At 35.0% G+C, this 24,400-nt stretch overlaps 1 protein-coding gene across 5 annotated transcripts in view; it reads left to right on the top strand.

Moving 5' to 3' along the window:
- The window catches only part of LOC108917243 (coronin-2B), a 29,123-nt gene extending 13,565 nt beyond the window's left edge, over window positions 1–15,558 (top strand). For 3 of the 5 annotated variants that reach the window (XM_018723744.2, XM_018723745.2, XM_023455655.1), the window contains 7 exons: window positions 8,727–8,924; window positions 8,987–9,103; window positions 11,983–12,132; window positions 12,866–13,030; window positions 13,516–14,068; window positions 14,428–14,717; window positions 15,332–15,558. In XM_018723744.2, coding sequence (XP_018579260.1) covers window positions 8,727–8,924; window positions 8,987–9,103; window positions 11,983–12,132; window positions 12,866–13,030; window positions 13,516–14,068; window positions 14,428–14,717; window positions 15,332–15,469 — 1,611 coding nt within the window. In that variant the 3' untranslated portion in view covers window positions 15,470–15,558. Of the gene's footprint in view, window positions 1–5,098; window positions 5,350–8,072; window positions 8,134–8,726; window positions 8,925–8,986; window positions 9,104–11,982; window positions 12,133–12,865; window positions 13,031–13,515; window positions 14,069–14,427; window positions 14,718–15,331 lie in introns of those variants that run through there. The other 2 variants (XM_018723747.2, XM_018723746.2) reach the window with 2 other exon arrangements.
- The last annotated feature ends 8,842 nt before the right edge of the window (window positions 15,559–24,400 follow it).

Raw genomic sequence — 24,400 nt, 5'->3', positions numbered from 1 at the left:
GTTAAATAAAAATAGATACCTAGTAAAAAAATTCGTTTTTCGCCATTTCTAGAACACCACTTAAAAACTATGCAGCAGCTGGGGATTTTAAGACTGTTATTATTATTATTGCGAATGTGATGAACGTCTAATTCTGCGCTTCTTCTTCAATTTTTTTATAGAACATAACCAGTCGAAAACTGCTCGAGCATAATACAGCACAATACGGAGGATGTCTAAAACGACCCAAAATAAATTCTTAAAATCAATTATTCAGGGTCTTGGAAATAAAAAGGTAATTGATTTTTTACATTGGCAATGTCAAGGTCATAGCGTCTAATTGCGTAACTCTACGAGACTGGCCAGCCAATAATCTTAAATCGTCGTATTGAAAAAAATCGTACCGCGATTAAGTTATCTTTCGGATTGCGTTCTATTTGTAAACTCGGTTGTCAACAAGTAAAAGTGAAACAGGTTTAATTGTAGATGCAAATGTGGAATGATTTTCCAATCATTCCGTTCGCTACGCCGGAAAATTGCTTGTTTTATTTAATTCTTGAAAAATGCTAATGAACTTAATGGGTATTAATTATAAATGATTCAGTTTGTAACAAGAAATGATGTGAAAGGAAAATTAAATAAAGCATTTTCTGTTTAAGTTTATGAATTCATTGGTAAATTTGCAACTATCTTCAATAGATAGAGAAAAGCTGTTATAAAAGTTACAGGGTGTTAAAAATGTTATTTCTGAAATGGTTTTTAATGAATGAAATCATCGTCAAGTATATTTCATCCCTGCAGTGCAAGAAAACAATATAATTTCTGAATTATCTGTCGATTCCACAAATTGGCCGGACTTTAGGTAGTTTTCACTAAAATCTTAATTTCTCCAAATACTAATACGCCGTACCTTGCTCCACTTAACGGTTCTAACTTTCGATGGGACATGAAGCAACTTCTCTTATCACCGTTATTGTTATTACTAATAATCGCTTGTTTGGTTTCGTTTTATTTAGTAACGTCTCGTCGTTACAGCTCGATCGCTATCTAAAAAGGATTTAGTTTTATTTAAAACGCGTATTTTATAATTGATTTTGAATAGATACAGTTAATTAACGTAGAAGTCGTTACCGCGAGCTGATAGGAACCGACTTTCATGAATAATTTTGCATATCTTATTACAGATTTCTTTAGAGACCCATCACCAAGTCAGTTTGGGTAATAAGGTGGACGGTAATTGTGCAAGCCTGTATCCGTATGCTATTAGCTGACTGGAAAGAGCTATAAAATTCATAATTATTTGTGTGCCGATGAGTAAAAAATTAAGTTGTGTATTTTCGGTTAAAAAAAAGTCATGTTTTCACTATTGTTGATAATAAAGAGAGAAAAAAAAAATAGTAATAAATAGGACTGTCAGAACTGAGCCACGGGACATAGGCGTACGTACGCATTATTTAACAAAGGCAACAATTCTTAATGACAATTATGCACTTTAAACAACATTCAATTATCTTCCAACGACTACCTGATCCTTCCACCGCTAATATGATAATTTAGGGGGTATTTCTTTTCAGACTCTTTAGGACGATATCGCTTATAACTTTTATACTGTCGAGTTTGAGATATCCTGTAGGTACAATTGAGTTTTCCTAAAATAAATCGACGAATGTTGCACAATATTTTCAATTTCAAGATTAGTAAAAAACAACAATATTGTATTAATATTTTGATAAAAATTATATCTGTAGAGTAGACCAATTAAGATATGTATATCATTTTTATCGCAAAACGTAAATATTAGTGCTATTAATCCAATTTTATATCCTCCAAGTTCAATAAAAATTTATGATACATTATGTTTCCGGTTGTTATGATAATATCCTGTTATTCGGTTATTCATATACATATATTTTCCGACTGTCTATAAACGTTAGCATTTTTGCATTTTTAATGGAATTTCAAAATGAATATTATCAAAAAAAGTAACAATTTTAAACATGTACCAAAAGAAAAGAAATAACAATTCTACACTACTTGAATTAAATTGACAATTATAATTAGACCATGAACAGATTTATAATTGCGCAAATCTGTCTATAGTCATTCGTCAATTTGTAAAATATGTAATAAATTACTAGAGACTTAGTAGGTCAAAACAAGTTTTACTTTCACATAAATTTAATGTTAGTTACATAATCCCACCCCGCAGAATGTTTTTAGGGAACTATTAACAAATGCATTAATCACAATTATTGAATATCTTTAAAAATTTGCTGGACAAAACAGGAAAGGTACATTTTCTGATGTTTATATGTTCTCCGTGATTTTCCAACGCAAAACTTCAAGGAAGGTGCGCTTTCTCCCTTGGATGGATCTACTTGTTCCATCATTGTCTTACGGAAACATTGTTTAAAAACAATCTAATCTGTCCAGAAAACTACTTTAATTGTAAGCTGGCTTTTGAAGACTGATTTTAAATAGAAAGTCTTCTATTTATGGCCGAACACAGAAATAATTCCTTTAAATATCGAGGAATATCGATATTTAAAGTGGCACCGACAGTCTCAACTTTGACCCAAAAATAAGATGTAATAAATCGTATTGAAAATTCCCAGCCTTGTTGATTTCAATACGAGTATACCAGTCGCAACCAATACGCTTCCTGAATTTTTGTATCAAAAATCTATCCGTACTATTCTCTTATTAATTTGTCGTGTGTTTGAGGTAAAACGGAACTTCAACTACTGGTGTTTGCGTTTCTCTCTTAATTTATTTTTTATTTAAATCACCGCGCGTTCCGCGATTTAATTTCATGTTGTCCTTGTCCTCTAACCGAGGGTGGGGAAAAAGACTCGATGAGGGAGGAGAAGAGTCGACATTCAATTTAAAAAAAGTGTGTGTATGTGAAAGAGCTTTGACCAAGACAGTACGCAACTATACTCAACTGAGATCTCAAATTTGGACTAATGACTAATGCAGTTCCTGCTGCAAGCGAGTGAGCCAACATAGTGAAACCTTCAAAGGTAAGGGCAACAAAGTCGCCGCAAAACTCTTAGTACATTTTGTTTTCAAACATCTTTTCCCTAGTTTATTCAACTGGTAATAAAGAAATTATATAGTTAACCCTACTTTTTAGGTATGTACTACAATGAGAGGAAAGAATACGTGATTTAAATTTCGATATACTCAATATTCATATTTCTCAACAAACTTTTAGATATTGTAAATACGTATGTGTTACGATTACCATAATGTCACCTTAAGAAGTACCGGTAGCTAGTGTGGACACAAGTTTGACGTCACGTCTTATTCATCAGAAGACAAAGAGAACATATTGTAATTAATTATTGTGTTTATCACTTCTACATTACAATTAGTTATACCAAGGCCTGGCCCCAACTATGCCAGGCACGTTTTGTCTGCTATAATTGTTTTTATAAACATTATTGGTACAGGGTGATCCATAATAACTTCTCCACCCCTATTATTTTGTTATTATTGTGTAAAATTAAATCAATATATTATATTTTCATATTTTCAAATGTATTAGTCTTGATATTTTACAAATCAGTAAGGCCATACACTTTTTTATAGAAGGATTTTAAGGGAACAAAGAATTGCAGCCTTGAGCAAGTCAACCATATTGGAAAGGAGTAGATCTTTCTTCCGTGTTCTGTGGGTCTTGTATGTGTACTTGCAAAATAAGTTACAATTGCTACTTCAATCAGCTGAAAACGCAAAAAATCCAAATAAATGTCGCCTGTCAAATTGACCTCAAAGAAATAAGGTCCCAGTATGCGATTTCCTACTATTCCAGCACATTTATTTTTTTCCGGCAGTTGTGTATGTTTTTCTTGCATCCAATGTGGATTTCCTGGGCTCCAAAACCTAATAATTTGCCTGTTCACGGTTCCCTTTAAGCAAAAACTTGCTTCGTCAGTGAAAATTATGTGATTTTTTAAGTTGGGTTGTCTTTCAAATAAATTTCTAAATTTCCTCGCAAAACTGTAATCTTCTATCTGTGTCAGCTGCTCATAGTTCTTGTAAGACGTTAACATTGTAAGGATGACACTTTTGAGACTTCAGAGTTATAGTTGAAGTTGGCTGAGATAGATCTAATTTTTGAGTGAGGATTTTCAGTAACGGCGAGCATCACATTTTAATCGTCATTTTCGCTTACCGTGCTTCGCCTTCCCGATTCAGGTAAATCTGGTTTGTTCAAACTTTTTTGATACTTTACTTATTGCAGCTCGACTAATTCTCTGGTCTGGAAATAAGTCACTTAAATTAATAAATAATTAAAATTCAATTCTCTGTTTTTCGCTTAAAAGGTCAATCATTTTTCAAAATAATTTAACAACGAATGAATTTGAACTAAAACGATTCACGTTATAGATAAAGTACTCTGGTGAATTTTATGTGTCTACCGATGTGTTTTTTTAGAAAAAAAAAGCTTTAAAGTAAGTAGAAATAGATTGATAAAGAGTAGGTATAGTCGTTACGATATCAGTTTGAACCGCATAAAAACATTTAACTCGTAAACATAACATTTTGCCCTGTCTCGTCTGGATATACTATATTCCGAGCTATATTCCTATTTAGTTGACGATATTCTCTATTTTTTTTTATAAATAATCTTCCCGAAGTGCGACTATACGTCGTGATTCCATAATTATCATACGATTGTCACGTTTTTTATGTTTAAAACCGCATTTTAATAAAACACGTCGTAAAGTATCTAAAGATCTATGTTTTTAAATTCTTGAGTTTGTTTCGGTAATGTCATAGTTCTGGTAATCGTGGTTAAACAAAACTAGAAAATATTGCAGAAAAGTAACAATTTCTGTTTACTAATGTTTCAGCGATTTTTTTAAAATTCAACTGGAAAAATAGTATGAATTTTGTTCCGCTGTATTTTACATAAAATTCGTACGAATGTAGATCATGCTTAAAAGAGCTTGACCCCAAGCCGTAAATTTATGTACAAGAGTAGTAAAAATTTGACGACCGCTGACTCATCTCGTATGATGTATGCGTAGGAACGTAATTTAAAATATAATTTTCTCCTTATTCGCGCTACAAAATTCTACGTGTGGAGAGTAAAGTAACCCAACAGCGTTGTGTCTGTACGTGTGATAACTCGATAAGATAAAAAAAAAGTGAAAGGCGCGACATTTTTACGAGTCGGTGTTTGATCTCGCCCGCTGCAACGTTAATTCTTGTTTATGTACGTTTGTTTGCCATCGGTGCGACAACCTTCGATTACTTGTCACGATGCGACGACATTAAACTTGGCGAAAGCGTCATTTTTCCCGCTGCAGTTATGAGGTCACCGATTAGATTTTAAATCGTGATCGTACCATGTCAAAGGTAATTCTAACCCCCTTAACCCACTTTTATGGCCTTCCTACTAATCAGAGTACTTTAATAATTTTGTTAACTCGTGTTTAAAAGTTTTTTTAAATAAGGATGATGTCACATGAAGCTTAAAGTAACCTAATTTGTTTATCGATTATGTAGTTGCGTTCCACTACTTTGAGTATTGCCAAGTATTGATTTTGTGAATACTTCCGTCTAAAAATAGGGTCAGTGTGTGTTTTACGAGTTACAAGGGTTGGAAGTGCGAAAAATTGCAGCAGTCTTTGGATTTTCACATTTAAAAATACATGTACGTTGTTACAATACATTATATTCCCCTTACTCCGTTTTAAAAAGGATATTTCTGTTTGTTTCATGTGGAAAGTTGAGAAAGCTTTGTTTATTCATGGCTTTGCTGACATTTAAAAATCTATTAAAAATTAAAATGTGAATTAATTTTGTGATCAAACAAAAATAGCAACAATTAGAAGTTTAATTTGTCTTATCCCAGATTTTTCATATAAATATTGCATGCGGCCAAAGAACGGGTCGTGTTCCCTGTCGCACTAAATGACGTCACAGTTCGTTCTTGATCACATGACAGAATGTAATTTTTATTACTACTGTTGTTTTAGGTTATAAGCTAAAAATTTACAGGGTTTTAAAATTAATTCAATTTTTATTCAAAGTTGGCTATTGTAAATACGGGGTGTAAGAAGATTGACTGCCATTACTTCAGCATGGGATAGAGTAATCATAAATGAACAAAAAAGTTGTATATTACAGGGGCGTAAGGTTAACAGTTTTCAAAATACAGCGAGTATTAGTATTGGGGAGTTTCATCACAACGTGACAACAGCGCTGATGCACGTGTGCACGCGGCAGACTTGTCCTACGGCAAAAATGTAGTAAACAACTATTATTGTGAAACATTTAGTAAATTTCAAGGCAATTGTTTTCCAGTTTTTAAATAGATAAAATAAAATGTCTAAATAATCTAAATAATCATACGTATTAAAAATAATTTAGGCACTTACCAAAAAGCAAAATTCAGTTTAAACGCACAAGTACAAAACAAATTACATGTCAAAATGTCCACCACCATTTTCGATGCAAGCACGACACCTTCGAATACAATTTTCGTGCACTCGCTGGAAAACGCCTCAAGAAAAGGAAATAGTGGTATGCAAAAAACACTCAGACACGATCCAATTCCAGATACCAATTGAATTGCGTATTGCTGGACAGTTTAGTAACTCGTGTTAACCGCCGCGCTGTTGTCACATTGCTCGATATGAATTTTATCGAATTTTTTTATTACAACGTTAAGTATTTTTCAGAATTAAGCAAAAAGAAGTTCAAAAAAGTGATAAACGTTGTATTTTATGGTATTCTATGCACGCAGTTATGTCAATATTCCTTAATGAATCGAACTTTTGTTCATCAAATTGGAGATTTTGATAATTTTTTTCTCAAGAATGGTTGAGTTTAGGACCCATGTCATATAAGGTTTATTTGTTTATTTTAATGTATTCTATCGTCTGTTAAAATTAAGGCAGTTAAACTCCTAACACCCTGTATAACAATTATGCAACCACAAAATGTTATTAGTGGTGAATTAAATGTGGTTATTGTAAAGTTAATACATTTATGTTAAGTATGAAGCATTCGATTTTAACCAAAAAATTACTTTTTGAAATGGATTCAGACATTTCGCTCTTAATCATTTGTTTTTTTTAGATAAACGTGTTTATTTTATTGTTGCTTATCTCGTCGAGAATTAAGGAAAACCTATATTTTACCTTAAATAGAAAAAATGAATCATTAATACTTGTTTTGGTCGCATATACCGAATTATTTAACTGTACCACCGTCAATTAGACCACAAACCACACCACTTTATCGTTTAAATAGTTCAATACTTTAGTCGTAATAGCCTCAGTATAATATTTTGTAATATAATCAAAACTACTGTTTTGAAATAGTGTCTCATTAGCAGAATCGATAGGATAGTGTGTCACTCTGATTAAAAATTGATACTAACAACACATATTATAAACGAATTTCACTTTAATTTCGACATAATATGATTGAAGATAATTTCAAATTCGTTTCTGTACATATAACGTAATATAGAGGATGAGAGTTTTCATTATACGCATTTCAATTTTGCAATGGGAATTAATATAATCTAATAATGAATTACTGATACTATACCGGGTGTATCTTTACATTCTCCAAGATTTAAGAGACTTTGCAATTTACAATTGACAAAATAATTTAATTTGAATTATCGCCACTACTATAGGCCGAAGCTCGCGCTGCCAACTTAGCAGCGTAACACAGAATTACCAATTTAATAGAATGAAAATCCCTAACTTTGAATGCTTCAGTAAACACGGTAAATTTTTTATTTTGTTTCACTTCTAATCCACCCTGTATCAGCTAGGAAATAGTACGCCAAGCGCAAATGGCTCCATCCAGCTAGGAAAGTTTTTTTATTTGCCCTGTTACTGTAGTATTATCGTCAATAAATTTTCTTGCTCACGATGTTAATAACTTATGTATTAATAACGTAATCGTAAAATTTTAATTAATTATTAAGAGCTCTGACGGTAGCTATCTAATCTCCGATGAGACATCACCAATTTCAATGGTTCTCACTGGAATTTTATCTATGTTAAGCGATCAGTGATGTTTTAATTTCGCTAGTGGGATATTGTTCGTGCGGCATTGCATGTTCGTTAAGAAATAGATACACGCTGTTTAACTATGTGGGATAGTCAAGAAACCGAAGTTAGTTCGTTAATTAAAAGCCTCTTTATTTGTGGGTAAATATGTAAATAAGTATCCAAAGTAACTGTAACAGTTTTGATATCGGTGTCCCCGAAAGGGAACTTATTTTATAATACTGTCACTTGTCTTTTAGGAATAATGGTCAGTGCGTAATGTTGCCATCATTGAGGAAATAAAAGTGAACTGAGCCGCTTTGTGTAAATCTCTCCACGATTTTGTTTTGAGTCTGTGATGATCCCGCTCCCAAATTTTTTAAATTAATTTAGTGATCTTCATGTTTAATTTTCTAATAACCTAAAACAAGAATTTAATACTGGCTAGTGAAAGTTTGGACTTTTACTATCCACAATCTTATCGAAAGTGATATTTTATGTTATTTTTATAGAAATTTCGCTGAAGCCTCGAAAATTTACCCGCCAATTCACCCGGACGAGATGACTGCCAACAGTCCTCCCTTTCCTCTTTCTTTATGAAGTACTTGTGAAGAAATGTACCCTTTCTACCATTTTTTATCGTATATCTGAGCATTTTTTTCTGTTTTTTTTTATTCCATTGTTTGTTGTTGTTTTTTTGTAACGTATTCTCAATTTCAGCTATGGTTCCGCGGTGTGCGGAGCTCGAAGTTCCGCCACGTCTACGGCGAACCCGCCAAGAGAGAGAAATGCTACGACAACATCCCCATAACGAAGAACGCGCACGACTCCCAGTTCTGCGCGGTCAACCCCAAGTTCCTGGCCATCGTCACCGAGGTGGCCGGGGGTGGTGCCTTCATCGTGATTCCCGTAAATTGTGTAAGCGCTACCGAAGAAAATGCTCCGTTCGGCGACTGTAGAAATAAATATTTTGTTTTCAGACCGGAAGGTTGGACTTCAACGCCAGTAAGGTGACGGGGCATTCCGGTCCGATTTTAGACATCAAGTGGAACCCCTTCAACGACAACATTATAGCGTCTTGCTCCGATGACTGCACAGTGAGTACAGAGTAGGGTCTAGTGTAAAAACGTGACATTGATTTTTGGGTGATTTTTCAAAAGGCTGTAATTTGGCGGAGAACAATAAAAAAATAAGCAAAAATTTTTTATATTTGATCACTTTTACGAAATCACTAGCAACCCGTCCCGGTTTCGCACGGGCAAATATAAAATAGCCTATGTTACTCCGAGGAGATGTAGCTTTCGGTAAAATTGGTTGAGTAGTTTTTGAGTTAAATCGTAACAAACAAAAAATCAATCATCTTTCATCTAATGCGACCCTAATATTAATTTTAAAATAATTCACGATATATCTATATACCTAAAGACAACAAACGAACTCAAAACTAAAAATGCAAAACCTTTAAATTTAAAACAATATAGGTAACTACCAACAATGTGAAAACAAAACGAATTAAATTAAAGTACCTATGTTCAGGACTATCAATTTTAATTAATAAGTAAGTAGTTAGGTATCTAACTACCTAAAGAAAACAAACACGAAACAAAAATGCGACTATGAAGTTTTAAATGATTCACAATAAGAAAAAAACAAACAAATTATTAAAACTCAATGAAATAAAAGTATGTTTGCAAGTATCTATGTATGTTCCGACTACCTAAAGACAACAAATACAAAACAAAAATGTGACCTTAAAATATCGAACGCAATTATAACTTTCCAACAACACCCAGAAAGAAAACACAGTCGTCAGTCGTCACCTCCATTCGCTCCAAGTCAGTTTATTAAAGGATCACGCGCGCGTTATCGTTCGGCTTATTAGCTAAACAGTAGGCAAGACGGTGCGGGGGGAGGGTCGGCGATCGCATCAAGCGAAGCGAGGCGCTTGAATTTTATTCTCGCGTCCGTAATTTTTTTGCGATTACTCCTAAGATATTCATTTAAATTATATGGTGTAAAAGAGTAAAATAATGTGCATGAAATGCTTAAAGCCTCTAACTTATTTAAAATGATAAGGATTAATACCGTATTTGTGTAAATAGCTTTTACATTACCGCTTTATAATTGCCAATTTTTTAAAGTATTAAAATGGATATAGGTAGTATGTTATCTTTAACATATAGACATATGCCATCGCGGACTTTTCTGTAGGCATATATAAGATACACAATTCCACCATACATTGATACACTACATAAACTTTCGGACCCCCCCGGCTCGGACGCGAGGCGCGGGGTCACGGGGCGCCCGCGCGGCCCGGTCGAATCACGGCGACACGAAATTAATTTCGTTGCGCATTATTTTGATTTTGCTATATCTCCTAAGGTATTCATTTAATTTGCATGGTGTAAAGGGAAAAAATTATCTTCATGAAATGCTCAAGCCAACTAACATATTTAAAATGATAAGGATTAATAACGTATTTGTGTAAATAGCTTTCCAATTACCGCTTTATAATTGCCCATTTTTTAAAATATTAAAATGGATATAGTATGTTATACTTAAGAGATAGACATATGCCATCGCTGACTTTTCTGTAGACCTATATAAGATACACAATTCCACCATACATTATTTTGTTATATCTCAAAAGGGTTTAGGCAGCGTTTTCGTTGAAAGCTTCCAGATGGCTTATTTTTTTCCGACACCTCCGACAAATATCGTTAATGTATACAAAAACTTAACAAATTATATACTAAAACCTTTCTCGAGAACCACTCTATATCCATTTGTGAAAACACCATGAAAATCGGTGCAGTAGTTTTTTAGTTTATCGCGAACAGACAGACAGACAGACGCGGCGGAGGACTTTGTTTTATAATATGTAGTGATAATAAAGCCAGCGGAAAACATTTTTCAACATTTTTGGGTCATAGACTTTAATAATGTTTCTGGCAATTCCAAATGTCACTTCTTGATTCAGGCTGTTCAATTTGAGCTGTTCTGGAGCTTTGTACGACGATTTCTCGCTGAGTTATCGTCATTGAAAGCGAAAATGACCTTTTTGGTATTGAGCATTTAAGAATTTTGAATTTTGATAACTAATAATGAATAGACTAAGTATGTTTTTGATTTTTTATCCTCAAAGTATTCCAAAGAAACCCTCAACAGTTCAAACCGCTGAGGTTCTTCTTTCATTGATTCGAATGACTGATAATGCAGTTATTGGTAAAGATCAATTAACGGACAAAATTTGCATCTCTTATTCATTTTTTTTAATTGAATATGAATTTTTTTCGCAAATTCAGTTTTCTTTCGTCAAAAATGTTAAATATTGAAAAAAAGAAGATGAAAAGCTCTTATATATTGTCGACATTTTTTTTATAGTCTCTATTTGCACTTGCTCTTTCCTTGACAAATTTTTTGCTTTCTATCTAGTGCAACCTAGAATAATACAATTTCTCTTTGGATTTTTCTTAAATTCAGTGTACATTGCACTTCAAAAGTTGATAAAACAAACACTAATAAAAAAAAACAGGAAATGATTTGTTATCTTCGTGTCAAAATCTCAGAAACTTATGTTTTTAAAAATTATCCGGGTAATCTTGGACAAATATTGTTTTAAAATGTGTCGCACTTCTCTGATTTCTTTTAATACCAAGGAGAACATTGTTTTGTTTGGTAATAATTGTTTACTCAGACTGATAATAATTTCTGAAAACCAAATGACACAAGGTACAACTCAAATGCTAGGTCAGATAATGGTGGATTTTACGTTGCAAATTAACAAGAAAAGTTCAGAAACGCGAGCCGATATATAGGGTGATTTCACTTTGAAATCCTGAAAATAGAGGAACATATTGCTTATTGAAAATAAGTGATATTTGCTTCAAATTCTGGCCTGCATGTGCACAAGATGCACAGGGTCGGCTTACATTTATTTTTATATAATATCGTTATTCTTCTCCTTTCGTAGATTAAATTATGGCACATTCCCGACGAAGGCCTGTCCGTCCATCTCACGGATTGGCTGGTGGAGCTCCAGGGCCACAAGAGACGCGTGGCGTACATAGAGTGGCATCCGACGGCCGAGAACATCTTGTTCAGCGCCGGATTCGACCACCTGGTGAGTTTTTTTGCGCTCTCGATTTGGCCGTTTCCGATTTCTATCGGAATCAACGGCTGCCCGCTAATGGTCATTAATTATATTAATACAACTTCGGCTTTCTCGAGTTTTCACTTTCGCTTCGGTGTCGCTTTACTTTTTCCGATTCTTCACGGGCGCAGTATGTTTTTATTGCAAATTGCTGCCGCGTCAATTAAATGTTTATTTAACTTGTTACTTTTTCGAAATGTACTTTTATTGGCTGTTTATGCTTTTATGTAGTAATAATTTTTTAATAGCGAGGATTATAATGCTAACTACCTAATTGATGCAGGTTATCTCTAAATTATAGCAGATATCAACGAGGAATATGTATTTTCTTTTTAAAAACAGCTTATATCCACTAAATGCCTTATATGCTTTGTCTAATTGCCATTTGAAACTGTAATATTTCAATTCATAATTCCATGTTTATAAATGTACCACGTTTATTCACAATGTATGAAAGAAATAGGCCATTACTGCTGCCGAACTGGGTATTTTTATTATATGACATAATTTGCATGCTCGAGATAATGAACGATTTCCATTGTTTTGACAGAAAAATGTCCAAGACATTTCTCCAAGGGCGTCGATTGTATCGGACTTACGTGGATTTTGGATAAATAACAATTTTTTCTTCATTTAAATAAGTTTTTATTGAGCTTTTTGTTTGTTTTTATATCTTTTTCTTCATTTCGTGTTCACTATTTAGGTCATCGTTTGGGACATCGAAAAAGGGGAAGCGGTAAACGTCATAGATTGCCATAAAGACGCCATCCATTCCATGTCGCTCAACAGAGATGGCAGTCTGATCGCGACAACTTGCAAAGACAAGAAGTTGCGAGTCATCGAACCGCGAAGCGGTATAATAAAATCGGTAAGCATTAAAAAATAAGAAACAAACATCTTATCGCTCAATACTCAATAGCATTGATGTACAGGGCGTGACTTTAAATGGGGGTCATATTCTACCACTCCGTTAGTTTTATATATTTGGTTTAAGAAACTAATAACTGACAAGAGTGATAAGCGCGCACGTACGGCCCAGTAACGGCGTAGACGAGAGTTTAAACGCAGTTTAATAATCTCGACTATTTTTTGACTTTAAAAAGTAATTAGAGTGCCTTAAAAAACATGTTAATTTCTGAAAAAATACGTATATTTTTGAGGAAGGATTGAAATAGACTAAAATATTCTAAAAACTACTACATTTAATGTTGACTTTGGAAAAAGAAAAAATACTGGTCTCATATTTTTCAATCTGCTTTCATTTTATAGTGTCGATCTAAATTTGTGGTCTGAGGGTTTAACCTTAAGCAAAGTCACTGTCAAAAAACGTATAATCTTTGTTTTGATTCCCAGGAAGGCATGTGCCATGCTGGGTCCAAAGCCAGCAAGGCGGTTTTCCTAGGATCTACCGGCCGCATATTGACCACAGGCTTCTCCCGACATTCCGACCGACAATACGCGATCTGGGACAAAAACGATCTCTCCCAGCCCCTCTTCATCAACACCATCGACAGTTCATCGGGCATCGTCTTCCCGTTCTACGACCCCGACACCAACATCGTCTTCTTGGCTGGGAAAGGCGACGGGAACATCAGGTATTACGAGATAACGGACGAAACGCCCTACATCCATTTCCTCAACGAGTTCCTCTCGGGAAACCCACAGAGGGGACTGGGTTTCATGCCAAAACGTGCTTTAAACACCGCCCACTGCGAGGTGTTCCGTTTCTACAAGCTCCACGCGACCAAGGGGCTGTGCGAGCCCATAAGCATGATCGTACCCCGTCGGTCCGACCAATTCCACGAAGACTTGTATCCCGACACTGCCTCTGCGAGACCAGCCCTTTCCGCTCAGGAATGGATCAAGGGGGTCAACGCCATGCCTTTACTTATGTCTCTTAAAATGGGTAAGATCATTGCTTCTTATAGTATCAAGCCCCACGACCGACGCGTCATCGTCTAGTGACGTCACTGGACGGTATTTATCTTCATATAATAATTTCTGTTACAAGATGAATTGTACGACTGTATTGACGTAATTTTGGCAATCCACGTGATTGTTTTTGCCTTCAAATTTCGTTTTAGCTAGCAACCACGTTTAAATAGTCTTGACACTTGTAGTCTGTCATATTCTGTTCGCGTAATTTCCGCAGGTGCAAGAAGCTGATGCTCCTTATGTCATCAATCAAAGTTTTATAATATATCTATATATTGTATATTGATAATCAAGACTAGGGGGTAATACTAAGGTGTATTCTTCTTGTAGACGAGAATACCGCTCTTAACATAACGTCCATCAAGCAACGCCATTTGAAGGTACAAGAACCTGCCTCCGTGGACAATAACAAGAGGAAGTTCGCGTTTTTGTCCTCCGAAACGATTCCGGACTACAGGCCCAAGGATATGATCACAGAAAAGAGTCAGAAAACCACGAACAATCAAACGACGAAGTTCCAACAGCTGCAACAGAGGTTCAGTCACGGGGTTAACAATAAGGATATTCCTTTGATCAAGGAAATCAACAGCATCGGGGACAACATTTTGACGGAAAATGATGTAAGTAACTTGTTCTCTCCAAATGCTAGTCATTAATCACAGCCACAAAAAAAAATTGTCTACTTTTCATGCGACAAATGTTATCCGTAGTATTTTTGCCTCCTCATCACGAATCAGGTGTCAGAATTGAGCTATCACATCACAGGAATTTCCTAACCTCAAAAAACAGGTTAAAAATAGCAAAAATTCACGAAAAAGTACTAGGAAAAATACAACATTATTTTTTCTATATTCAAATGTCCATTTATATGGTTAAGACCCCGTTGAACGTGAATCCGCGGTCAGAATGGTGTTTTTTTGTCTAACCTCAAAAAAAGGTCAATTAAGGTCAGATATCACGAATTTAAAAAAAATAACAGATTCGTGCCAAATTTTGTATACGGGAGTTTTCGGGGTCACTGATCACGGATCCGAAGTCAATTTTGTAAAATTGAAGATGGCGGATCCAAGATGGCCGACCAAATTTTCAAAAAATAACATTCACGCCAAATTTGGTATTCCGAGAAATTTAGTCGCGATAGATCGCATATGACATATCTGCATTTTAAGTGAAAGTATGAGTTAGTGATATAAAAAACGTAATTTATTTTTTTAAATTTTTTTTTTTTTTTCAGTTGCGGCGAGCGTATCACTCGCAATCAGAAGAGATCAGAAAATTAAAGAAGCAGCTGCACAACAGTGAGCAGCGCGTCAGAGAGCTAGAAGAGCAAGTTAGAAACCTACAAGGGAGGATAGTTAGCGATAAGGTATAACTTTTCCCCCTTTTTTTTTTCTTAGATTTTTACTTGTATATTAATTTTTATATATATTATTATATATATTTTACGATTTTATTTATTAAGTTTAGTATTACATCTTTATTATTAAGTTTATGTAATGTTACCAAATATTTTTTTACACGAAACGTGTTTTTGAAGATTTTTATTCGAATGTGATAATACAGTTTAGATTTAATTACCTTTATTTTTTTTCGTTAACTTTATATTGGTGTTTTTTTTTTTTTGGGGTTAGGTATATTTAACATTATCTAAATACCTTAAGCATGGAATCATTCAAATAAATTTTCGCAAGCATCTAAGGCATCTGAAAACGCAATCTAGCTTAAGCAACGAAAAAATTAGCTTAGGCGTAAATCAAACTTAATATGCCAAGTGCGCACAAAAATGTTAAAGCGAATTTCTGTTGCTCATAATTACTTAAAATATAATTGTTTAGTATTCGTTTAATTGGAAAATGATTGTTTTGAAATTAACGATCCGGTTCGAAGGACCAACAAATGTACGTGGTGAATGGAAAGCAGACCTTCGAGCCGGATCGTTAAGTTCAAAATTATATATTCGTTTTCCCATTAAATGAATACTAATTATATTAAAAAGCAAGTTGCTGTATGAGATGGCAATTTTTTAGAGGTCTAATTGCGGGAGAATGTGTAGAAAGAATGAAGTTTTGTAAAATACAACTTATGTAAGAATTGACAATATTTGTCTGTGGAAGTGAAATATGAAACGGCCCATTCCCATAAACATTTAAGCAAAGCAATTTTAAGACCCCAAAAATGGGGAGGTGACATTCCTAGAAGCCCTAGAGGCGAGACTTGTACTTGCTAATCAAAATATTTAGGGCTTTGGCGTAAGCGAAGTTAAATGACTTGCATCTTAGTTGAAGTTCAATGTGCAATTGATACCATAAGTGCAGTATTTTAATTTGTGAATCACATTATTTCGGTTAGTCGAGAATTGTGACTTGGTAACAGTTCTCTTGTATATATATATCTCTATCGAAACATTACCTGTTCGCTAAATCAAAATATTTCTCTTCATAGCTTAAGTTCTTTTAACAATTAAATCTTTAACGGTGAAATTAGCGACAATTAATGAATTGTACATAAGGCAAATTGCAAATCAAAAATATCTTGTGTGAAGAGTTTTATTTTTTTATTTCCTGGTTTCTTATAAGGGAATCGTGAAACATCACTATTTTGCGGTCTGTTTCTCTGACCAAAATGCATTTTAACCCTTCTACTTATTTTTAATTTCTAATAAAAAAAAGGAATCAACTAGTGAGCGTTTGAACGTTTGCAACGGTTGCTGTCGTTGGTGTATTCGACGCGTTGATACGGGCCGCTACCGATGCAGAAATTTAAAAATATTTTTCGAGCTACTTCTTTCAAATTAATAAATGTATTGTAGCTTTTTCCAATTTACGCTGGGACGGAGTAATATTAAAATACTAAATAATTTAATAAGACATCATTTACGCGTATTTAATAGTCCAATGTATCTGGTCGATAGTGAATAACTTCGAATACACAGCCACACAAAAAAAAGTCTGTACTTTTCATGCGACTTATGTTATCCGTAGTATTTTTGCCTCCTGATCACGAATCCGGTGTCAGAATTGAGCACACATCACAGGAATTTCCTAACCTCAAAAAACAGATCAAAAATACAAAGATTCACGAAAAAGTGCTAGGAAAAATAAAAAAAAAATGTTTTCTGTATTCAAATGTTCATTTATATGGTTATTACCCCCACCGAACGTGAATCTACGATTAGAATTGATGGTTCTTTTTCTAACCTCAAAAAAACGGGTCAATTAAGATCAATCAAATTGGGTATGCGGGGCTTTCCGGGGTCGCTGATCACGGATCCGAGGTCAATTTTGCAAAATTCAACATGGCGGATCCAAGATGGCCGACCAAATTTTCAAAAAATAACATTCGCGCCAAATTTGGTATAAGGCAGTTTTCGGGGTCGCTGATCACGAATTCGAGGTCAGATTTACAAAATTCGTTTTTAAAAATTTAATCAATTACCTATGTACTTTATTTCCTGAGTTTACGCATTACGCAGAATACCCGTGAAAAGATCTTTTACAGAAAAAATAACAAGATATAGATTAAAGAAAGAAGGTTAAAATATGATTGGGTACTCAGGTTATAAATTTTAACAAAATGAATTTCGCAATTTTGACCTCGAATACGTAATCAGCGACCCCGAAAACCCCCGTATACCAAATTTGGAGCGAATCTGTTTTTTTTGAAAATTTAGTCGGCCATCTTGAATCCGCCATCTTGAATTTTGCATAATTGATTTCGAATCCGTGATCAGCACGCCGAAAACCCCCCATATACCAAATTTGGCGCGAATGTTATTTTTTGAAAATTCGTGATATCTGACCTTAATTGGCCCGTTTTTTTGAGGTTAGAAAAAGAACCATCAATTCTGACCTCGGATTCACGTTCGGCGGGGTCTTAACCCCGGTCAAATGAACATTTGAATATAGACAAAAAAAAATGTGTTTTTCCTAGCACTTTTTCGTGAATTTTTGCTATTTTTGACCCGTTTTTTGAGGTTAGGAAATTCCTGTGATGTGATAGCTCAATTCTGACACCGGATTCGTGATCGGGAAGCAAAAATACTACAGATAACATGTCGCATGAAAAGTAGACAATTTTTTTTGTGTGCGATGCGGCTGTGTTATTTTAGCAGAAATAGATACTACTTGGCATTACAGCAAAACCATCGAGTGTATGCTTATATAAGCGGCATATCCACAAAGTAAGAGTACTCAATTTTTTTAAAATCAAAACGGCGATGTATTTATGAAAAATTTACATATTCAGAAAGGTACATCACGCACTATTTTCGATGAAGTCGCCCTCAACCTCAATGCACATTGTGAGCCGAGGGATGAATTCGAAATAGCGGCACTCATTTTAACACGCCACTACAACAACAGTTCTCAACTGACAGACAAATGAGCGCGAGCTATGATCCCAACACCTTGAATGCAGTGTTGCCAATTATTTCAAAAACAAAAATCACAGAACATCATAGTCTCTTACTTTGCGGATATGCCTCGTATATCGCGTAGAGGGAGAAGTTGAACCATTACTTTAAAAGTGTTTTTCATTGGGAGCTAAAACTTTTGCTGCCTATTGTTAATTAAATCAAATAGGTGACAATTTTAATCCAAGTATATAGAACACAGGAGTTGTTCCGTCTAATGAAAGTTAAATCCAACATCATCTGCCGTGATGCCTCCGAGATATCTGTGGCCTAAGCTCCCTAAAATTGTGTGCAATGATGTGCATTAGGAAGAACTCTCCTATTCGTTCTCTATACTCAAGGATTTAAATATAATATGATAATATACACATTAATTCAGATTTAGGAGTGGTTAAAATAAATTTTGATTAATGAAAGAGACGGTCAGTGGTGTATTTGTAATTTTAGTGCAACTTTTATATAGGTTATAGAAAATTGCACAACAGTATTACTTATGATAATATTAGGATTGTCTATTTTTGTATTGTTGTATATTTACATTTACAATATATTGACGAAGTGTAGAACTTTCTTTACATATCTTACATTTATCAAATACCAAACAGAAAAAATTTGCTTTAGATGTAAAGATTTTGCTAATTAATTTTCTCATATCCAGATCATAATTTCTACTCAAGTTATGTCATTCAGTTTACTGCAACTATACGCATTATGTTATGCTGTACGTTAATTAGACGATAATAGTTTTTTTATACAGCTTTACAGATATGAGAAAATTAATTTTGAAAATCGGCTTGCTTGGGACCTTTCCTTGAACTATGCTTTTTATATGAATCCTTGTATCATGTATTTTAATCAGGCAGGAAAAATAAAAGAAAAAACCAAATACAACGTTGTTTTAATTGGAGTACCTAAATCACAATCAGAAGTGGGATGTTTGTAACATTGTACGAAATAGCCTTTTGGAATGGGTCATCCAATTTGTTTTTCATGTATCTCTTACAATTAGACCATTAAAGCAGATACAGACCAATTTTATGTTGAGACAAAAATAACTTAAAATAACAAAGCCACACAAAAAAAAGTTATCTACTTTTCATACGACATACGTTATACGTAGTATTTTTCATCACAGGAATTTCCTAACCTCATAAAACAGGTAAAAAATAGCAAAAATTGTCGAAAAAGTGCTAGGAAAAGTACAAAAAAAAAAATTTCTATATTCAAATGTTCACTTATACGGTTGAAATCCCGCCTAACATGAATTCGCGGTCAGAGTTGAGTCTTTCTAACCTCAAAAAAAACGGATCAATTAAGATCATATATCACGAATTTTCAAAAAATAACAGATTCGTGCCAAATCTGGGATACAGGGGTTTTTGGGGTCGCTGATCACGGATTCGAGGTCAGAATTGCGAAATTCAATTTGTAATATTTTTTTTAACTTTATAACCTAAGTACCCAATCATGTTTTAACCTTCTTTTTTTCGGCTATGTCTTGTTCTTTTTTCTGTAAAAGATCTATTCACGGGTTTTCTGCGTAGTCTTTGGTAATGAAGTACATCGGTAATTGATGAAATTTTTACCCCCCCCCCCCTGCCCGCTAACCTTTTCTGTTTCAGAGACAGCCAGGATCAAGGAACGAAGACAACGACACACACACACACACATAGACACCCCCCATACCCTGCTTACCCCTCCCCTCCCGCGCTAGCCTAAGGGCCACCTTAGCAAAGCGCATCCCAGGCTGCATAGCCGCACTACCCTACCCAACCATACCACACATAAACATGACACTACCCCCGGGGTTTACACAGACGAGCCGGCGAAGCAAGAAGAGCGCCAGAAGAAAGGGCCCTAGCCGGCGGGGCCCAGCCAGGACAAAAGGAGGTCCCACAAAGCGCCTACACCGGCCGCATTTGCGGTCGGGGTAGACGACGGATGGGGCCCACCTACGAAGGATGTCCAGGCCTACACGAGATGAGGCAGGATAAAGAGGGATAATCCCCCTCGATCCCAAATCATTGAGGCCAATTTCTAGCCATAGAATAATGGCGATGAAATTTTTAGAAACGAATTTTGTAAGTGTGATCTCGGATTCGTGATCAGTGACCCCGAAAATCCCCTTGTATCAAATTTGGCGCGAATGTTTTATTTTTTGCAAATTTGGTAGGCCGCCATCTTGGATTTTGCAAAATTGACCTCGAATTCGGGATCAGCGACTCCGAAAACCCACTAATACTAAATTTGGCGCGAATCTGTTATTTATTTGAAACTTTGATCTGCTATCTTTGATCCACCATCTTGAATTTTGCAAAATTGACCTCGGATCCGTGATCAGCGACTCCGAAAACCCCCTGATCCCAAATTTGGAGGGAATATATTATATTTTTGAAAATTCGTGATATCTGACCTTAGTTGACCCGTTTTTTTGAGGTTAGAAAGGGAACCATCAATTCTGACAGCGGATTCACGTTCGGCGGGGTGAATAGTTCCATATTTTCGTAGGGTGATTCTTCTTTACTTGTATTGAAAACGTACAGTGCTCTGGTAAGTAGTATCACAATCAGAAGTGGGATTTTAGGAATCACAATCAGAAGTGGGATGTTCCTAATTTTTTTAAGGCTTGTAAGGTAAGGAGAAATAATAAATAAAACAACGAATAATTAATTATATAGTTTTAATGAAAATATTGTGTTTTTATTAGGTGTATGTACGTAACTAATACAAATACTTTAACGCTAAATTTACGCTTCAGTGAAGAATAATTTAATATTTATGCATACATTTTACTCAATAAACTGCATCAACCTACTTAAAAAGTGAGATACCCTATAATTTTAAGATGTAAAACTTTTAATTTTTTGCTTACGGTGTTAGTGTGTTCAAATAACATTGTGGAAACAAGTTGCAGTTTTTAATTGCACGCATCCAATTTGTTATTTACGTATCTCTTATTTTGCCAATCAAACTAGATATGGACCATAGAAACTTAACCCACTGAAACAAAAACAGCTGTTTACAAGAAATTAATACGCTAAAAAATGGGTATGTAAATTTCACAAGAAATATGAAATGTTTAAATACAATTCTTGATCTTATCCTTAAAACTGGTCCCTTGCACGACTGTTTGATCCTTCGAGCATATTACTAGACTAGACGTAGCCTCAAAACGGCTGGGCACTTTGTCAAGGCGAAGAGAGAGATAACTACTATGAAGATGGCATGGCATGCTATCTCTGTCTCACCGAATGTGATTGGCTGTTCCTGTCACGTGGGATTAGTCGTGAGCCAATCACGTTCGGCGGGAGAGATATAGCAGTTTCGCTTTGTAACCGCCCAACCGTTGGAAGGCTGTCTCCAGTAGTATATGCTCGAAGGTTTTATCTAAAATGATCTAAGGCTCATACTGATTGTCATAACTTGCTCAAGTTATGGCATGAACGTAGAAAATGCCATATGTACTCACGTAATTTTAGAGCAAGCACCGCGTGTTAAAAAGTGTAGAAAGAAAGGGCGATAGTTTGGTACTCTCTCTCTTAATTTTATTTGAATATCACGAGGGAGATGCGTTAGCCAATCACGTGCCTGCGCGGAAAAGAAAGATAGTACCCAAACTATCTCTCTCTCTCTCTCTCTTTGTCACTCGTCTACACTACTGTGCTTCTTGCTTCTTCCATGTAGTATATGCTCTGCTCTAAGTATGTAACTAAAGCCAAAGCCGATATACATATATATAATCTATTACTTACACGTATCATTAAAGTCCTGTTCACGATGAACATTTTTAGCGGCCCCACATGTATACCTTTGCCAACGTGTATTAAAATGAACAGGAACATTTTCTTATTTTTCTGGTTCCATGTATACCACGGCAAATTTGTAAACGCGTAATGAAGGTTTGTAGTCTACAATTAAAAAAATATAAGTACCATAAATGATCCATTCGATCAATTTTGTTATAGTTGGAGTTCGGCACAAGTGTGGGTGAGTTATAATCTATGAAATGTGTTATATCTTGTCACTGCTAACTATCTAGAAATCTACGTTTTCGTTTTCAGAACTGAGAATGACGTTTTGTTTTAACATATTTTTGACAAAATAAATTTGTTTAAAAAAAATAATACATTTATGTGCGCGATATACATATAGTGATGTGTAACTTTTATTTGTCTGCTTTTCTCAGTGTGATATTTTGTTTAGACGAAACTATTTGCATAAAAATAACCCTGGACTGAACCTTCTCCAGTTCATTTTTTTACATGTAGCAAAAACCCAATGTTGTTATTTAATTGAATCCTCGAATCTTTCTGCTCATACCTCCTCTGAAACATTGTCTCCAATTTCTGCAGCCATTCCACCTGTAACAGCAAGGGTGATTGCCAGACAAATGAAATATGGGTAATTTGTAACAGGACTCTAGAAAAAAATACGCTTATATAGAGGTACATACAGGGCTGAAAAATCCGCATGGTCTATACATGAGAGCGAAGTAAAGTAAAGAAATCCGTGCGATAGACAAGGATGGCTACAGTGAAGACGTTTCATAATATGAATAATCACCGCCCGTTTCGAGTTAGAAGTGGGAGTGACTATTCAGATTATGAAACTTCTTCATCCTTGTCTATCGCACGGATTTCTATGACTTACTTTATCGCTCTCACGTAACGCCCGATGTACCATGGGTACTTTCCGAACCTGTATATCCACATTTGCTACAACTGACCAATTGGTTATTCATTTTAGATTACTATATCAAGAATACATTTTAGTCAGCTGAGTAAATGACATAATTTTTTAAATAGGTCATATTTTCAAAAATCAGTAATGTATAATAGCTAAACCAACTTACCCAGATGATGTTTGCTAATGCACTAACCCATAAAATATATAATAATATAACAGAAACTCCCAAAAATTTGTTACTGATTTTAATGATCACTCTTCCATTGCTAAAAAATGAGTACTTTTCATGCGGTAGCCTTAGAAAGATTATAATTTATTAATGTTTGTTATAGTCTTTCCGATCACAATTGAAGATCAAAGAGCTAGGCACTGTGTACCAGGTTCGGTCGCTACACAGCAACTCGACATTGAAATATTTGAAACACTTGTTTTCATATTTATTTACCCATACCCATATACAAGTTTGGTCAAACTATACGTGGATGTGGTAGAAATGTATGGGACCAGTTGGAGAATGCGCGCGCAGGTAAACGCCGCACAAACATAGCTGCACTGGGCGACTGGGTCATAAATCTCAGTTATTAAAAACTGTTTTAGGGACCCCTATGAAACTCATCAAATTTTATTGCTAGGCGTTTTTACACATGTTCAACTGACTTCGAAAAGACTATACAATCAATGACTTCGTCTTTAAGGTGTTTCATAAATAAACAAAAATAAAGCTGATACGAGACATAAAAATTAAACAATTTTTACCGCATATGGTACAAGTTTTGTTGCTTACAGTTTGTGTGTGCATAATGTGGACAGTAACTTAAAAGTCACGAAATTAGCACAGAAGATAATGCGTATATAGACCAGGGCGGATCTGTGGAAATACAGGGTCGGAAAGTCCCCATGGTTTATCAGCCGTTACGTGAGAGCGATAAAGAAAGTCATAGAAATCCGTGCGATAGAGAAAGATGGCTATAATGAACTCGAAAAAACGAAGCCACTGGATTCTTCCAAAATGCATAGGTTCCAAGATGTAAGTAAAAAACCCAGATAAAACAGGTATTATTTTTTTAATTTTGTAAACATTTCTGCAATTTTGAAAATGTTCCGGACCTCGCCCAGATCTAAAGATCTACACTTTTATTACGTTAGTTGTACTGAAGGTATTCCAGAAAAAATATGCTAGTTTCCCCCTCTCACATCCACCTGGTC

This window comes from Anoplophora glabripennis, unplaced genomic scaffold, assembly GCF_000390285.2.
Source record: "Anoplophora glabripennis isolate ALB-LARVAE unplaced genomic scaffold, Agla_2.0 scaffold41, whole genome shotgun sequence".
Taxonomy (NCBI): domain Eukaryota; kingdom Metazoa; phylum Arthropoda; class Insecta; order Coleoptera; family Cerambycidae; genus Anoplophora; species Anoplophora glabripennis.
This window is presented reverse-complemented; position numbering and strand designations above follow the sequence as displayed.